The sequence below is a fragment of the Bos javanicus genome, chromosome 27 (genome assembly GCF_032452875.1).
Source record: "Bos javanicus breed banteng chromosome 27, ARS-OSU_banteng_1.0, whole genome shotgun sequence".
NCBI lineage: Eukaryota > Metazoa > Chordata > Mammalia > Artiodactyla > Bovidae > Bos > Bos javanicus.
In genome coordinates this window covers 7277926-7295886 of record NC_083894.1, presented here as the reverse complement: position 1 = coordinate 7295886, position 17961 = coordinate 7277926, and the positions used below count along the sequence as shown (strand labels likewise).

At 39.8% G+C, this 17961-nt stretch overlaps 1 protein-coding gene across 1 annotated transcript; it reads right to left on the bottom strand.

Annotated features, from left to right (window-relative positions):
- Positions 1 to 7743: 7743 nt before the first annotated feature.
- LOC133240123 (beta-defensin 109-like) lies at positions 7744 to 15098 on the bottom strand. Its single transcript, XM_061404739.1, has 3 exons — positions 15016 to 15098; positions 12310 to 12486; positions 7744 to 8086 (listed from the first exon to the last, which is right to left on the bottom strand). Exons 1-3 carry the CDS (start codon positions 15023 to 15025, stop codon positions 7881 to 7883), a joined length of 393 nt encoding a protein of 130 aa, XP_061260723.1. The 5' UTR covers positions 15026 to 15098; the 3' UTR covers positions 7744 to 7880.
- Between the last annotated feature and the right edge of the window lie 2863 nt (positions 15099 to 17961).

The window sequence follows — 17961 nt, the reverse complement described above, 5'->3', positions numbered from 1 at the left end:
ACCTCTGAGCCACCAAGAAACCCTAAGTAAATTACTCAAAACAGGTGCCTTTTTTGTTGATGAGTATGGTGTTGCATTGGAGAAGGAAATGGCAGCCCACTCCAGTGTTCTTGCCCAGGGACAGGGGAGCCTGGTGGGTTGCCGTCTATGGGGTCGTACAGAGTCGGACACGACTGAACTGACTTAGCAGCAGCAGCAGCAGCATGGTGTTGCATCTTTATTTAGAAAGAAGGGTTGCAGGGAGGTAGGAGAGGGATTCAGGATGGGGAACACATGTACACCCATGGCAGATTCATGTCAATGTATGGCAAAACCAATACAATATTGTAAAGTTAAATAAAACTGAAAAAAAAAGAAGGGTTGCATTCTGAGCTTTGCATGCCATAAAAGTTTGTAATTAAATTTGGGACCAGTCTGTTGTTCCATGTTCAGTTCTAACTATTGCTTCTTGACCTGCATACAGGTTTTGTAGGAGGCAGGTCAGGTGGTTTGGTATTCCCATCTCTTGAAGAATTTTCCACAGTTTGTTGTGATCCACACAGTTTAGTCAATGAAGCAGAAGTAGATGTTTTTCTGGAATTCTCTTGCTTTTTCTTTATCCGACAGATGTTGGCAATTTGATCTCTGGTTCATCTGCCTTTTCTAAATCTAGCTCGAACATCTGGAAGTTCTCAGTTTACAAACTATTGAAGCCTAACTTGGAGAATTTTGAGCATTACTTTGCTAGCATGTGAGATGAGTTAAATTGTACAGTAGTTTGAACATTCTTTGGCATTGCCTTTCTTTGGGATTGGAATGAAGACTGCTTTTCTGGTCCTGTGGCCACTGCCGAGTTTTCCAGATTTGTTGGCATATTGAGTGCAGCACTTTCACAGTATCATCTTTTAGGATTTGAAATAGGTCAGCTGGAATTCAATCACCTCCACTAGCTTTTTCCTCGTGACACTTCCTAAGGCCCACTTGACTTCACATTCTAACATGTCTGGCTCTGAGTGAGTGATCACACCATCATGGTTATCTGGGTCATTGAGATCTTTCTTCTGTATAGTTCTTCTAGGCTGTTTAAAACCCTTACTTGATCCTACTCTGAGGGTAAACTGAAACCCCTGGGTGATAGCAATGCAGGTGATTACTACTTCCAAGTATAAAGTCTAGAGGCCTTGTCCTTGTTGTTCTTATTTTATTTTATTTAATTTTGGTGGCACTGGGTCTACGTTGCTGTGCCTGTGTTTTCTATAACATGAGGAGTGGGGACTACTCTTTGTTGATGTGCCAGGTTTCTCATTGCAATGGCTTCTCCTTTGTGGAGCATGGGCTCTAGGGTACCCAGACTCAGTACTTGGGCACACGGGCTTAGTTTCCCTGTGGAATGTGGAATCAGCCTGGACTACAATTGAACCCATGTCCCCTGCATCGGTAGGCAGGTTGTTATCCACTGGAACACCATTGGAAGAAGTTACCTCATTCTTGAAGTGTTCCTACAGATTTAGCATTGCATCCTGCAGCTTTTACTCTGACATAATCACAGATTTCCTCTGCGCATTTTCTGAAACAAACTACTCCTCCCTTCTAGGGGCCTTCATGCTATTCCTTATACACAATGTAGTTTCATCTCCATCAGTTATAACCAGATTTCCTAGGGAAACAGACAGAAAAAAGGCGGCAATCTGAAAGAAAGGAGGTGAATTCTGAGGAAAATGTGACAAAAAGAAGGTATTTCATGACAGAAAGGAGGCAATTTAAGAGGGAAACCTGACAGAAGAGAGTGTATCATGACAGAAAGGAGATTTCATAAGGAAACCTGACCGAGAGAAGGCATTTTGTGACAAACAGGAGGTGATTTCTGAAGGAAAACTGACAAAAAGAAGACACTTTCTGACAGAAGGGAGGTGATTTTCTGAGGAAAGCCTGACAGAAAGAAGACAGTTTTCTGAGTGCAACCTGATGGAAAGAATATTCTTTCTGACAGAAAAGAGGCAATTTCTGGGGTAACTTGACAGAATGAATGTGCTTTCCTACAAAAAGGAGGTGATTTATGAGGAAAGTCAACAGAAAGAAGACATTTTCTGATAGAAAGTAGGTGATTTTCTGAGGGAAATCTGACAGAAAGAAGGCCCTTTAACAGAAAGTAGCAGAAAGTAATCAGCTACACTCCAATAAAAATTAAAAAATTAAAAAATATATTTGTTTCCAGCTGCAGTTGCCCCTACCTACATGACCTTAGTGAAATATTTTTATTTGGTTGATGTAAATTCTCTTATCTGTAAAATTAAAGAATTAAGCATTAAATTACCTTCTAATTTGAAGTCCTTAACATCATATAATTTTACAGTAGCTATCACTGCAAGTGTGTCTTCTTTTTTTTTTTTAATTTTATTTTATTTTTAAACTTTACAAATTGTATTAGTTTTGCCAAATATCAAAATGAATCCACCACAGGTATACCTGTGTTCCCCATCCTGAACCCTCCTCCCTCCTTCCTCCCCATACCCTCCCTCTGGGTCGTCCCAGTGCACCAGCCCCAAGCATCCAGTATAGTGCATTGAACCTGGACTGGCGACTCGTTTCATACATGATATTATACATGTTTCAATGCCATTCTCCCAAATCTTCCCACCCTCTCCCTCTGCAACAGAGTCCATAAGACTGTTCTATACATCAGTGTCTCTTTTGCTGTCTCGTACACAGGGTTATTGTTACCATCTTTCTAAATTCCATATATATGCATTAGTATACTGTATTGGTGGTTTTCTTTCTGGCTTACTTCACTCTGTATAATAGGCTCCAGTTTCATCCACCTCATTAGAACTGATTCAAATGTATTCTTTTTAATGGCTGAGTAATACTCCATTGTGTATATGTACCATAGCTTTCTTATCCATTCATCTGCTGATGGGCATCTAGGTTGCTTCCATGTCCTGGCTATTATAAACAGTGCTGCGATGAACATTGGGGTACACGTGTCTCTTTCCCTTCTGGTTTCCCTTGTGTGTATGCCCAGCAGTGGGATTGCTGGATCATAAGGCAGTTCTATTTCCAGTTTTTTAAGGAATCTCCACACTGTTCTCCATAGTGGGTGTACTAGTTTGCATTCCCACCAACAGTGTAAGAGGGTTCCCTTTTCTCCACACCCTCTCCAGCATTTATTGCTTGTAGACTTTTGGATCGCAGCCATTCTGACTGGTGTGAAATGGTACCTCATAGTGCTTTTGATTTGCATTTCTCTGATAATGAGTGATGTTGAGCATCTTTTCATGTGTTTGTTAGCCATCTGTATGTCTTCTTTGGAGAAATGTCTATTTAGTTCTTTGGCCCATTTTTTGATTGGGTCATTTATTTTTCTGGAGTTGAGCTGTAGGAGTTGCTTGTATATTTTTGAGATTAGTTGTTTGTCCATTGCTTCATTTGCTATTATTTTCTCCCATTCTGAAGGCTGCCTTTTCACCTTGCTAATAGTTTCCTTTGATGTGCAGAAGCTTTTAAGTTTAATTAGGTCCCATTTGTTTATTTTTGCTTTTATTTCCAATATTCTGGGAGGTGGGTCATAGAGGATCCTGCTGTGATGTATGTCGGAGAGTGTTTTGCCTATGTTGTGTCTTCTGATGGAACTGAGGCCAAGATGAGAATTATGTGAACTCCCTCAAGAGGAGACAACTGTATGTCAGAGATCCTAAGATATTCATAGGTCAGGTGAAGGAATCAAACAAGGGAATATCTTTGACTGTATTTGAAGAATCTTACCATCACTTCATGGCAAATAGAGGGAGAAGCAATGGAAACAGTGAGAGACTTTATTTGGGGGGGCTCCAAAATCACTGCAGATGGTGACTGCAGCCATGGAATTAAAAGACAGTTGCTCCTTGAAAGAAAATCTATGTCCAACCTAGACAGCATATTAAAAAGGAGAGACATTACTTTGCCAACAAAGGTCTGTCTAATCAATGCTGTGGTTTTTCCAGTAGTCATATATGGATGTAAGAGTTGGACCATAAAGAAGGCTGAACACCGAAGAACTGATTCTTTTGAACTGTGGTGTTGGAGAAGACTCTTGAGAGTCCTTTGGACAGCAAGTAGATCCAACCAGTCAATCCTAAAGGAAATCAGTCCTGAATATTCATTGGAAGGACTGATGCTGAAGCTGAAACTCCAATACTTTGGCCACCTGATGTGAAGAACTGACTCATTGGGAAAGACCCTGATGCTGGGAAAGATTGAAGGCCAGAGGAGAAGGGGACGACAGAGGATGAGATGGTTGGATGGCATCACCAGCTCAACGAACATGAGTTTGATCAAGCTCCAGGAGTTGGTGATGGACAGGGAGGCCTGGCATGCTGCAGTCCATGGGGTCACAAAGAGTCAGACACTACTGAGCGACCGAACTGAACTGAGCTGAATAGATGACTCAAGGAAGAGGGAGAGTTACCCAAATGAACACAGGTGTCATTTTGAAGGATTGGAACATCCTGCCATGAACAGTGGAAAAAACAGTCTTACCAGTTTTACAAGGATCTTAACAAACTGGCCTGAAAATGACCACATTCCCTTTCTCCTTTATCTACACTTTAATAGTCCAGCTTTTCAATCATGAGCACCAAGGATGTATATCAGACTGGTAAAATGCTTCCTTCCTATTTTACATTATACTTAAAATTTTGCCTCTGAAGCACCATCCCAAATTTCCATGCTTCTCCCAAATTCCCTTGCTTCCTGTTAGTTTTTAATAGTTTGATAGAATTCCTTTTTGTTGTTGTTCCTGAGCTTTCTTATACACCTAACTTGCACCCTTCACAAATATTCCTTTGCCAATAGACTCCAGGTCACTTTTATTCACCAACCAAGTCTGACCCAATAGCTGCCATTTCCACTGTCTCTTTTGGAGATGGGGGCCCTTGTCAAAGCTACTTGATTTGCATCCTTGTGTCAGATGTCAAGGCTTCTTCCCCTCCCCCTAATTTGAGCCCCCCTTTGTAATCATGGAGCTCTTGGAACTTGTTTTCTGTTGATGGAAATCCTTGTCTTCCCAATTTGGACCCCATGAGTTCTAAGGAGGACACTCATGTTGGACCTCTGTATCCCTGAGACTGTGCGTTAGGGTCTGAGTCAAGATGGCCATGGTATAACTCAGTGTCTGAGTAGGTCTCCTAAGAAACCCAGCTCTACAGTTATTTACCACCTACCTTTTGGTATTATAGCCAAAGAGAGAAGGAGAACAGAAAGCAATAAATGGAGTCTCATGGTTGAATGCCTGGTAGAGCAGTGAGTGATCAGGAACAGCAGGATACAGCGTCTTTTATCTACTTCTGCAGACCAAGAGTCCTTTTAGTCACTGAAGCTTAACAAGGAAGAAAATAAAACAGCTTCCGCTGGAACGATTCCAAACCCTGAGCTCTCTAAATTTGGTGACAAATTAACCTAACCACTGGAGACCAGATGGCTTATCCTGTACTTTTTATGTGGGCTCTCACATTTTTCAGAGGTTGGTATCTCTGACCAGCATCTTTTGAAGGCTCGTTGAGTGCTAAGTCCTGGTTACCAAAAAGTCCTCTGTGTTGCAAGGGAACTCTATCATACGAGGAAAAAGATAACTGCATAAGATCCATTTCTGGAAAAAAGAAACTGTACTTTTAAGTTATTTCTTTAAAAGAGAGGCCAGTATCACATATGTATTATGTTCGTAGTAGCATCTGAAAGGTAAATACACTGAGTTCACATTGAAAACTAAAATTTTCTCATCCGTTATAACCCTTTGTATAATTGTCCCATATGACAAGGTTGGTGAGACGAGAAGAGTCAAAGAGCACAGTATTTCCTCAATCACTGTGATTGTCTAAAGACTATGCCAAAAGCTTAAGAAGACTGTCCCCCAGCCTTTCCCCCTATTTTTACTTTATTGAGGAACCTCCATGATGTCTTCCATAATGACTGAATCATTTTACATTCCACCAACAGTGCACAGATGTCCTGTTTTTCCACATCCTTGCCGACACTTGTTAGCTCTTGTCTTCTTAATGCTAGCCATTTTAATAGATGTGCAGTAATATTTCACTATGGTTTTTGTTTGCATTTCCTGATAATTAGTGATGTTGAGACCCTTTTCATGTACCTGTTGGTCATTTGTATTTTTGGGGGGAAAATTTCTGTTCAGTTCCTCTGTCCATTTTTTAAAAATTGGGTTGTTTGGTTTCTGTTTTTGAGTTGTATGAGTTCCCTATGTATTTATATATATTAACCCATATCTGATATATAGTTTGCAAATACTTTCTCTCATTCTGTAGATTGCCTTTCCATTTTTGTAGATTGTTACTTTTGCAGTGCAGAGCTTTTTAGTTTGATGTATCAAGTCTCACTTGTTAATTTTTGCTTGGTGCTTTTGGTATCATATCCCAAAAAATCTTGTTGCCAAGGTGAATGTGAAGGAGTTTTCCCCTGTTTTATTTTAGGAGTTTTATGATATAGGGTCTTATGTTTAAGTCTTTAATTCATTTCAGGTTAATTTTTTTATGTGTAGTATAAGATAGGGGTACAATTTCAGTGTTTTCCATATGATTACCCAGTTTTTTCAACACCATTTGTTGGAGAGATTGTCATTTCCCCACTGAGTATTCTTATCTCCCATGTCAAACGCTAGTTGATTTTGTAAATACTGCATTATAGGATGAGAGAAGGGGAGTCTTCATTTACCAAACCACACTTCCTTAATCATCAAAGTTTTCCACATGACTGAAAACTGACTCCTTCTAAGAATAACTTTGAGGTATGTGGTTGGACTCAAGTCCTAAGGGCATGCAAGGAAAGGGAGACCTGATGAGTCTAGGGAGGAAGATGAAGTTGTAGTCAGAAGTTTGACACATCTGAAGTCTATTTAAAAGGGGTATTGACAGCATACCCTGAGAGTGGTTACTATGTTTTCTACAGTAAAATGTTTAGGTTCTAGAAAAGCAAATTATTTGCATAGAGCAGTAAAATAATTGAGAATCTCTATATGATCACAATATTTCCTCATTGCAGTAAAATAATTGAGAATCTCTATATGATCACAATATTTCCTTGTTGCAGTAGGACATAAATATCTTTGGGGGGGTTGTTAACTGAGATTTCATGTGTTAGTATACTTATTTCTGTTGGTCTTCAACTTTTTGTTCCCTCCTTTTTGGTTTCATCTCTTTCTAGTTATCTGCCATGCCGTTACAATCTTATGCTATCACCCCGAATTATTTTCTCTTGCCTCATTCCAGCTTTCTCTCGTTTTCCTATTTATATCTCTTCCACTCCCAGATAGTTTCTAGATTTCCTCTATATTTGGCTTTTAATTTCCTTTGAACTCTCTGTGTGTCTATTTAGTTATGTTGCATATATAATGATATCTTCATTTTTGCAACTGTTGGTTTTTTACCTAAGATAACTTTTTTTTGAAAACTTGTTACATAAATAGACTTTACTTTTTCTTATTATGCTTTGTTTGGCGTATAATTGCTTTACAATATTGTGTTTCTGAGGTACAATGAAGTGAATCAGCTATATGTATACATACATCCCCTCCTTCTTGGACCTCCCTCCCCCGACCTCCATCCTGCCCATCTAGGTTATCGCAGAGCACCCGGTAGAGCTTTCTGTGCTTTATAATAACTTTCCACTGGCTATTTTACACACTGTTGTGTATGTATGTCAATCTCAATCTTTCTTACTTTCAAAGAAGATTTTTTTGGATTGAAATGAGTTTCAAAGAAGCAGTATTCAGGTTGATTTGAAATCAATATATGGTTATTTATTTTTATTGACAAGGGATGATAGAAGTTGACAATAAAGCCAGCAGTGTTCATTGTGTATATTCTAAAATTTTTAGACACAAGCATGTTTCATTTTTGATGCTTTTCCAAGTTTCATTTTATCCTAGGCTTAATGGGTTCTACATAATCTGAATAGATAGCGGGCGTTGGAACTGGCATGAGGATCCACCAGGAGCGACAGCACTTCCACCTTCTTTGGCAGTAGGCAATTATGTCCTCTGTTGTTCTGCAGGTGTCTCTTCTGCAAATGCCTTCCAGATTGAGACAGTGGTTTCGTGCAGAACCCATACCACTTCTTACTGCAGAAGAAGAGTCATTAAAGTCATTACCCTGTGAAGGGACTATAAACCTGTAAATCTAGGTGTGAGATTAGATGAGATCTAGCATGAGCATTTCTACATGGAGGAAAGAAACTGGACAAAGTGTCCATCCAATTGCTCTATCACATTCACTATCGCCTTTTTACCCAAGAGCCAAAATACTGACAAACTCCCCTCCTCTCCTGATATGTTTAAGCTTCAAAAATAACTTTGGTAAATGTTGAAGTGAAACAACAAAGGGATGGATAAAATGTATGTTCTAAATACACAATGTCCTTATTATTTTACTCCTTTATACGGATCTTCAACCAGTATTTGCCATGTCTTCTATTCACTAGGCATTTTTCTTTGTACTAGCAATAGAACAGTGGAAATGGCAGAAATGTTGCTTATTCTCACAGCAACTTATATTCAGTGAGAAAAAGTTTACCATATAAAAACAGAATGACGAGATAATTTCACAAAGTGTTAAGTGGTTAGAATACAATAATACGCCAGATATAGTCTGGAGGATGGAGTTGATACAATGGACCAAGAAAGGCTTTCTCAGGATATAGCATTTGAACTGAGATGTGAATGATGAAAATGAAACAGACAAGTAGTTATCCGCGTGAGGGTATGATAGGTCTATAGGGAGCAAGGTCCTTTGCTTAGTTTATTTGAAGAACAGAAAGACCTGTGTGGATGGAACATATTGGGAAAAAATAAGTTTGATAAGAAATGAGATGACTTTGATTAAACTGGGTCAAGATCATTCTGGGGTTGTAGGTCATAGGAAGCTTGCAGACCCATATAGTTAACATTGCAGTTTTCTTCTATCAGCTTCTCTGTGCTTATGCTTCTTTTAAAATATTTGGCATTTTCACCTCCTATTTCCTCCAGTCCATTTAGATAAGGGATGGGGGAGGTTTCAGGAAAAACAACTCTGTGGATACTCAGATGTGCCATGTGCTAAGTCACTTCAGTCGTGTCCGATTCTTTGTGACTCTACAGGAGGGCCAGGCTCCTCTGTCCATGGGATTCTTCAGGCAAGAATACTGGAGTGGGTTGCCACTCCCTTTTCCAGGGGATCTTCCTGACCCAGGGATTAAACCAGTCTTTCTTACATCTCCTGCATTGGCTGGCAGGTTCCTTACCACTAGCACCACCTGGGAAGATGTGGTACTGGTTCATTCTAAACTAATAGAAAACCTCTTAATCTCTTCATGTTTTAATCAGCTCAGAAAGTAGAATTTATTTTTTTCTTTCCAAGTTAGATATGATCTACCTAAGTCAAGGGACAAATAAATTTTCATCATGGAATGTATCAGAGGAAATTTAAATTTCTGGACATGCTAAATGATCCTTTCAATTATATCTTTAAAAAGTAAAGGGTATTATAAAGCTGAAAATTGGTCATTGTGTCCAAACCATTATTTCCTCCTGGTGACTTATACAGTAGAAAAGTTAATTTACTAAGTAGCTTTCTAGTGGCAGAACTAAATAAACAGGCTTTCTAGTGGAAAATCCACCTAGAGCTGGAGTTAGGAAACAGACAGTTAACAGCTTCAGTTGGACTCACCTGTGTCTTGAGAATTTTCATAGTGTCAAGATTTTACCACTCAAGAAATAATGCAAGGTCCATTTAATATTGGATGGAGTCTATTAAATAAGATAGTTTTTAGTATCATCACGTTAGTTGTTTTATGCTTGCCTGTCAAAGCCATTCCTAGCTAAGGATGATAAGTCAGTATTTTCTGATTAAACTTTGGTGGTGATGTTCCTGTTTACTGTAACAGAGTTGCATAGACAATATTCCCACTTGATCAAGTAACTTAAATATGTATTTGAAGGGAAGAGTGGAAAAGAAAATCAACATTGACATCTGATAAACATTATTTTTTAAATAGGAAGAGTTTTGCCTTAACCAAGTTAAAGTTTGTCTGCACACAAAAAATCCAGATAATGTTTCATAGTAAAATACTAGGCTCAATCCCATGAAAATCATAAAGAAGAGAAGAATGTCCAGTCAATACTATATGAATATAGCTCTGAAATTTTTGAGCCATGCCATAAGTCATAAGAAGGAAAGTCAATGATTACTTGAACCCTTCCTTCAGTATCTCCCCCGCTGCCATGGGAATGATACAAGTAACATTTGAAAAGAATCCGTAGGGGTGCCAGAAATCACAGGGTATCATCAATGCATCAGAAACTGAGGAATAACTGAAAGACACAAACCAAACACGATCAGGGTTCAAGAAAGATTTAAACTCTGGCCAAGATTATAGGTTCAGTGCTTCAAGTGACTGCTATTGTAGAAATAAACGGACCCTGAAGAATATCTTTGAAATATTTCTATTCTTGAAAATGATAGGTCGATTTCCTAAAATACTTCCTTCTTTAAGGAAAAAAGTCTGTGAACTGAAACTTGAGCAGTGGGCCCTCTGTATTGGTCAACTGGGTAGGTGGAGGGTTTCCTGGAAGGTCAATGCTGTGATCACCAGTCTGAACGCAGGGACTGACTCTTGGGTTTTGCACATTGCTGTTTGGTTAAGACTGGAATCCAGGAACTGAGATAAAGAAGAGGAGAGGTTTAGAGCGGTAGCTTTGGATGGCTGCAGAAACACATTCTCAACTGAGACTGTAAGAACATGGCAAACTGAGTACAAGCAAAGAATTTATTATGAAAGAAGACCAGGAAGGTAAGATACTGTGAGTACAAGTTAATGGAAAAATAACATATTTGGACCTTCACAGACTAAAGGTATGGGAATCACCCATATGAGCAAATAAATATATTCTTGCCTTGACAAAGAAAGCAAGCTGAGTAATTAATGTGTGCGTGCTTAGTCACTCAGTCGTGTCTGACTCTTTGCGACCCCATGGCCTGTAGCCGGCCAGGCACCTCTGTCCATGGGATTCTCCAGGCAAGAACACTGGAGTGGGTTGTCATGCCCTCCTCCAGGGGATCTTCCCAACCCAGGGATCAAACCTAGGTCTCCCACATTGCAGGTGGATTCTTTATGATCTGAGCCACGGGAACTTATAGATCATATTTTTAAGAGCCCCTCAGTGATCTGGGTTCTCAAGGAAAGCCAAGTAACTAAAATCCAAAGGTGTAAGGACCTACCACAAAGGAGGGGGAATGAGGCCACAGAGGTAGCAGCGTGGATGGTTTGTCTTACAGTCTTTGGGGCACCTCTCAAAGGTCTTATATTTATTCTTTGCCCTAAGAATTTAAGGTCACAGAGTCTCACATTTCATGTGACTGTCTCCATTTCCCAGCCCAATCATTTTCTTCCCACGTCACACATGCACTAGTATTCCAAACTCTGTTATCCTCCTAACTGCCTCCAGATTTATGTTGAGGTACCTGCTGCTGCTGCTGCTGCTGCTGCTAAATCGCTTCAGTCGTGTCTGACTCTGTGCGACCCCAGAGACAACAGCCCACCAGGCTTCCCTGTCCCTGGGATTCTCCAGGCAAGGACACTGGAGTGGGTGTTGAGGTACCTACTCTGTGTGTGCTACTTCACATAAGAAGCCCTTCCTAAAAGGTGGACCAGCGCTTGATCTTCTCAGAAATCCCTTCCTAGGGACTCTAATTCTCTTTCTGAAACCCTCTTCTGGGTCCGTGCCATTTACGTAGCATGGCCCAGTGGCCAGTTTAAATGAGACAGGTCTGGGTTATGCCTTAGTTCTGATACAGTGATAAGTGCTTCTTTCACTTTGCAAAGATGTCTAGTTCAGATTTTAAAAATGTTCATCCTACTTCTATAATCATGGCTACACCTCTCCCATAATGAGAGCTGTGCTCATTATTATGCTGATTTGTCAGTTCCTTCAGGAGGCAAACCTACAGGACAGAGTTCCCCAGGACGCACCCTCTGCACTAAATCCTGTCGATAGGTCTCTGTCCATCTGTTTCTGACCTACTGAATAGATATAATGATAGATACTGATGGAATCCAATCCTTTCCAATCTACCTGCCTACTAATGGGTCACTGTGCCTCACCTAGACATCCCAAGCTACAGAGTAAGGATAAAGCCGAATGTGACGCCATCCAGCATTCGGCTAATGGCGAAGGAATGTTCTCTCTACCGTTCTCCCCTGTTGTCATCTTATTAGGTTTGTGAATCTGTAAGACTGATTCCAGGGTCTTGTCTGACCTTCCCAACAGCTTTCTGAACTGTGGACCCAGGTAATCAGCCACCACCTTACCTGGGGATAAGAGGGTCAAGAAGAAGAGTGCAGAGAGCAGCAGGTGGAGCCTCATGGGGGAATAGCAGTTGGAGGGAAGGAGCGTCAGTATGGCTCGAGCTGGCGATAGCTGGGCAGGCAGGTCATGGGCTTTTATGGTGTCCCCTGGGCCTGCGGTTTTTCCATGGTTAGTAGAGCCTATCCAAAAGAGACTTAACTCAGTCTTTCACAGGAAATCTCCACGGAAAAAAGTACATGGTGTGGTGGAAACTCAACAGATGAGAAAGCAGAAACTGATGCCATGGGTTTCCCAGATTCAGGATATCCGAGCTGTCTGCTGTGTTCCCTTATGCGGAGACCCTCCCAGCAGGGGATTGATGACTTTTAGCAGTCAGCCGATGAAGACGTGGTCAGTTCCTCTTTATGTCACATGGAAAATAGAAATTGAGTTCTGTTTCACATTTATAATATCTAGAATTGAAAGTGTTTGCACATTTTGCCTTTAAAATTGCTGTTTTAGTTGCTTTACAGTCTTTTTTCATTTTTATTTATTTTTGGCTGTGCTGAGTCTTCATTGCTGTGTGGGCTTGTCTCTAGTTGTGGCAAACAGGGACTACTCTCTAGTTGCAATGTGCATGCTTCTCATTGCAGTGGCTTCTCTAATTTTGGAGGTGCACGGGCTCTAGTGTGCTCAGGCTTCAGCAATTGCTACAAGTGGACTCAGCAGTTTTGGCTCCCAGGCTCTAGAGCACAGGCTCAATAATTGTGGTGCACCAGCTAGTTGCTCTGCAGCATATGGGATCTTCCTGGATCAGGGATTGAACCCACGTCTCCTGCATTGGCAGGCAGATCCTTTACCACTGAGCCAGCAGGGAAGCCCACTCTACTGTCTTAATGTATTTTTCACCTATTTGATGTACCAATTGTCAGTGAGAAGATGTTGTCTGCATTACCTTTGGTTCATTTATTGTGAAGTAACTAGACCCAGAGAACCCCATGGACAGAGGAGCCTGGTGGGCTACAGTCCATAGGGTTGCAAAGAGTTGGGCATGACTGAAGAGACTTAGCAGGCAACTAGACCTGTTACCTAGATTTCTAGGACGATACAGCAATAGTATCAGTAACGGCAGCAGGAGAAACAATAGTGGTAGCAGTTCTGTCAGTCAGGATCCAGCCAATTAGAACAGAGTAGTGCTTTGGTTTACAGAGAGGACTTACATCAGGATTTGTTCAGAGAGAATGCCGAGGGAACCAGAAGCAACTGCAGGCAGTGGATATCACCCCTCAGTGAGACAACAAAATGGAAGAAGCCAGGAGCCAGGGGAGGATGCCTGTGGTCCTCAGGTGTTGGAGGAGGGGGCACGCTGCCCAGCTGTGCCTCTGCAGACCTGAGGGGAGACCTTTCAGAGTCAGTCCTCAGGTCTATGAAAGGGGTATTGACTAGCTGTTGCAGACACCTGTTTGAGGACACTGTGAGATGGGTTCTGTAACCCCATGAGAATGTGGACCCAGGAGGCCACTGTTGCTCCTGGATGCAAGCCATTGTTGCTATAGCAACAGTGACAGGAACAAAAGTGAGGAAGTCCATCCCCCTTCTCCAAGCTCCAACTCTTCCTGGAGAGTCCATCCTTGAAGCGAATCAGCAAAGGGGTCTGGGAAATGCGATCTGCAGCTTGCTGCTCCCTGAGTTACTGGGAAGCATAGTGTCAAAGAGGGCAACTGGAACAAAGAGACTCTGGGGAAGTGATGCCACGATGGATGCAATGTTAGAAAGTTCGAGCAGTCAGATTTTTTTTTCAACATGCAGATGTTTCAAGTGATTATGTTGTAAACTCATTATGCATTTCTTAGAGTTTAAGTCACTTAGGGAAGCTATGGTCCAGAGTGAAATACAGGAAGGGATATTGAACTGGGGATGATTCATTCTGGCAATGAGATCTGATGATAATTGGGCCAGAAGGTGTTAGACCCTGAAAAAGACTTAGAAGCAAAAACAAGAGAGAAGCAATATGTAAGAATGAAAAATGCTATCAGTTATGCTGGAGTATCTAAGAATCACTTTCTTATGCTGCCTGTCCATGAATTAAAGACTCACCATTCTGAAGGATAGTTATGGGAGTGGGTGGGTGCCTCGTACCTATTTAGGGCTTTTGTAAGGAGGCTACAACATGCTCTTGGGGCAAGATATTTACCCCCTTCTGGTTTCTGGTTCTTATCATTGTGTCAAAGCCTGTAGCAGTTTTTCAACCTCAGCACTGTTGATATTTTGGGTCAGATAACTCTTTGTCTTGAAGGTCATTTCTGTCATTGTAAGATGTCTAGTAGCATCCTTGGCTGGTAGCATCTTGGCTACTATTAATAGATGCTGGTAGCATCTTTCTGGTTGTCACAACTGAAGGTATCTCTAGACATTGGCAACTATGTGCTGGGGAGAAAAGCATCTCCAGGTGAGAGGTCTGGTTTATAGTATCTAAATCCTCAGGCAGGGTTGTTTTTCTTCTACTTTTGGACCACTCCTTAGGGCAAACGTTTGGCTGTAGGTTATCAGATGGCAGCTGACTTTGAATGAACCCAGGTAAAAGTTGGGGTTATATGAACTCATCAGGAGCAGAGCCAGACAGGGCCTTTCCCATCACTCAGTACCAGGGCCCACTGTTTTATAATTCAGATGGTAAGGGCTGATGATGAAGCCTTCTCTGCATGACTGGAACTCCTCCAGATTTTTACCTGTCCCCATGGTGGTGCCAGGTCTCAAAGGTACAGGAAAGTTCTGGGGGTGGAAGCTGTGGTTACTCAGGAAGGCCGTGTTCTGGGTGGAGCAATATAGCAGGTTCTTGTAAGTGCATTCTATCCTGACATTAAAGCCTGAGGAAAAGAAGCCACAAGCTATTAGAAGTCAAAGGGAGCTATAAAAGCTGAAGACAGGAACAGAACTGACATTTGTGTTGTCTTTTAAGTCAGATATATTGAAATGTGTCTTACACAATAGAATTTTATTCAGTAAAATTTAGCTCATTTCCATGAGTTTTCAAATGTGTAGATAGCTGTATAACCACCACCACAATCAATACCTAGACCAGTTCTATCACCTACAAAATCCCCGTCATATTTTTCTGTGTCCGTCTCCTGTTCCCATCCCCTGACAACATCTTTCTGTCCCTATAGTCTGTTCTGTCTTCTTTTTTAATCTATTTCTGCTTAAGTGAGGTTTTGGTAGTTTGTTTCTTTCAAAGAATCCAACCATTTTCATTGATCTTGTTGGATTTATGCACGTAGAGCTATGCCTAATAATGTCTGGTTGTTCACCTTGTATCTGTGGGATCTACTGTGCTTTCTTTCATGGCTGGCATTGGTAATCTGTGTGCTCTCTTGCTCTCAGATCAGAATGGTGAGACACATACATTTTATTCATCTTTTCAAAGAACCAGCTTTGGATTTCATTTCTATTTTCTATTGATTTTCTGTTTAATTTCTTTTATTATTTACATTAATCTCCTCCTTTATTTATTTTAGATTTAGTATGCTCTTCTTTGACTATATAAGCATTTGGATACAATAAATGTATTTCAAAATGCTACTGTAGCTTTATTCCACACGTTTTGTTATATCATATTTTTATTTTTACTCAAGTCGAATGCTTCTTCATTTTTATTTAGAAGTTGTTTGATTTTCAAATATATGGGAACTTTCCAAGTACTGAATATTGATGTCTGGTTTAATTCTAGTAAGGTTACTGCACATATTTTGTATGATCTAGATAATTTTGTGTTTATCAAGACTATTTTGTGGCCCAGAATACAGTTTACATCTCTCAAAGATGTAACTTACTTCAGTTAACATACATTCTCAAAGTTCATCCATGAATTTCCTTCTTATTTTTTTATGACCAAACAATATTCCATTCTGGGACATCTTTTCATTTATTTCTGCCTTCTTCAGTTTCCTTTTATTATTGTAACACACTTAGAGTGTTTATTCTACTGTTGTTGTGGGAAGGCTTTAAACAATATTAATTAGATTAAACTGGTTGTTAGTATTATCCAGGACTTTTATATACTTACTGAATTTTTGTCCTCATATTTTAGTTGTTACTGAAAAAGAAATGATTTTTATATTGAGATATAATTGATATACAATATTATATTCATTTTGGGTGTACATATGCATATATTTTGAAGTGATCACCACCATAAGTCTAATTAACATCCATCAAAAAGCATGGTGACCAAGCTCTGGGAGATAGTGAAAGATGGGGAAGCTTGGTGTACTGCAGTCCCTGGGGTCACAAAGAGTTGGACATGACTTAGGCACGGAACAGCAACAAAGCCTGGTTACAAATTTTTCGCTTGTAATGAGAACTTTAAGACTGAGTCTCTTAGCAACTTTCAAGTGTTGAATGTCACCTAGAATGAATTTCTGAGTCAAGGCAGAATGCCTGGCAGGACAAGTGTGCAATACAGTGTTATTAACTATACTCACCATGCTGTACACTGGACCCCTAGGGTTTATTTAATAATGAAGCTTTGTACCTTTTGACCGTTTTACCCTTTCTACCCACTCCAACACCCTAACTCCAGTGACCACCAATCTGTTCTCTGTATCTACGAGTTCATTGTTTTTTGGTTTGTTTTTTCTTTTGGATTCCATGTATAAATGAGATCATACAATATTTAACTTATTTCACATAGCATAATTCCATCAAGGTCCATTTATGTTGTCACAAAATACAGGACTTCCTTCTTTTTATAACTGAATAATATTTCATTATATATTAATATATATCACATTTTCCTTATTCATTCATCTATCAATGGACACTTAAGTTTTCCATATCTTGATTATTGTGAATAATGCTGCAATGAACATTGGAGTACAGATATCTTTTTGAGTTAGTGTTCTGTTTCTTTCAAAAAAAAAAAAAAAACAGAAGAAAATTTGTTGCATCATATGGTAGTTTTGTTTTTTCTAAATAGCCTCTGTTTTGATTAGGGTGAAATGATCTTAAATATAAAAAACCCTAAAGACTCCATAAATGACTGTTAGAACTAATAAATGAATTAAAGTTTCAGGATACAAAATCAACATACAAAACTTAGTTGCATTTCTATATGCTAAAAATGAACTATCTGAAAAATTAAGAAAACAATTTTACTTGTGATAGCATCAAAAACAATAAAATACTTAGGAACAAATTTAGCCAAAGAATGGAACCATCTATACACTGAAAATATAAGACAATAATAAAGGAAATTGAAGAAGGCAGAAATAAATGAAAAGGTGTCCCAGAATGGAATATTGTTTGGTCATAAAAAAATAAGAAGGAAATTCATGGATGAACTTTGAGACTGTATGCTAACGGAAGTAAGTCAGAGAAAGACAAATACTATATGATCTCGTTTATATGTGGAATTTAAAAAAAGTCCAAACTCATAGAAACCACAAATATAGTGATGGTTGTTGGGGGTGGGATGAATGGGTGAGGGTGGTCAAAGTGTACAAGCTTCCAGTTATAAGGTAAATAAGTTCTGGAGAGCTAATAGACAGCCTGCTGTGTATAGTTAACAACATTTTAGTGTATAATTGAAAATTGATAAGGGAGTAGATCTTAAAAGTTTGCATCACATATGCAAAAAAATTCTAACTATATGTTAGGATGGTAGTGGTAATTGAGTA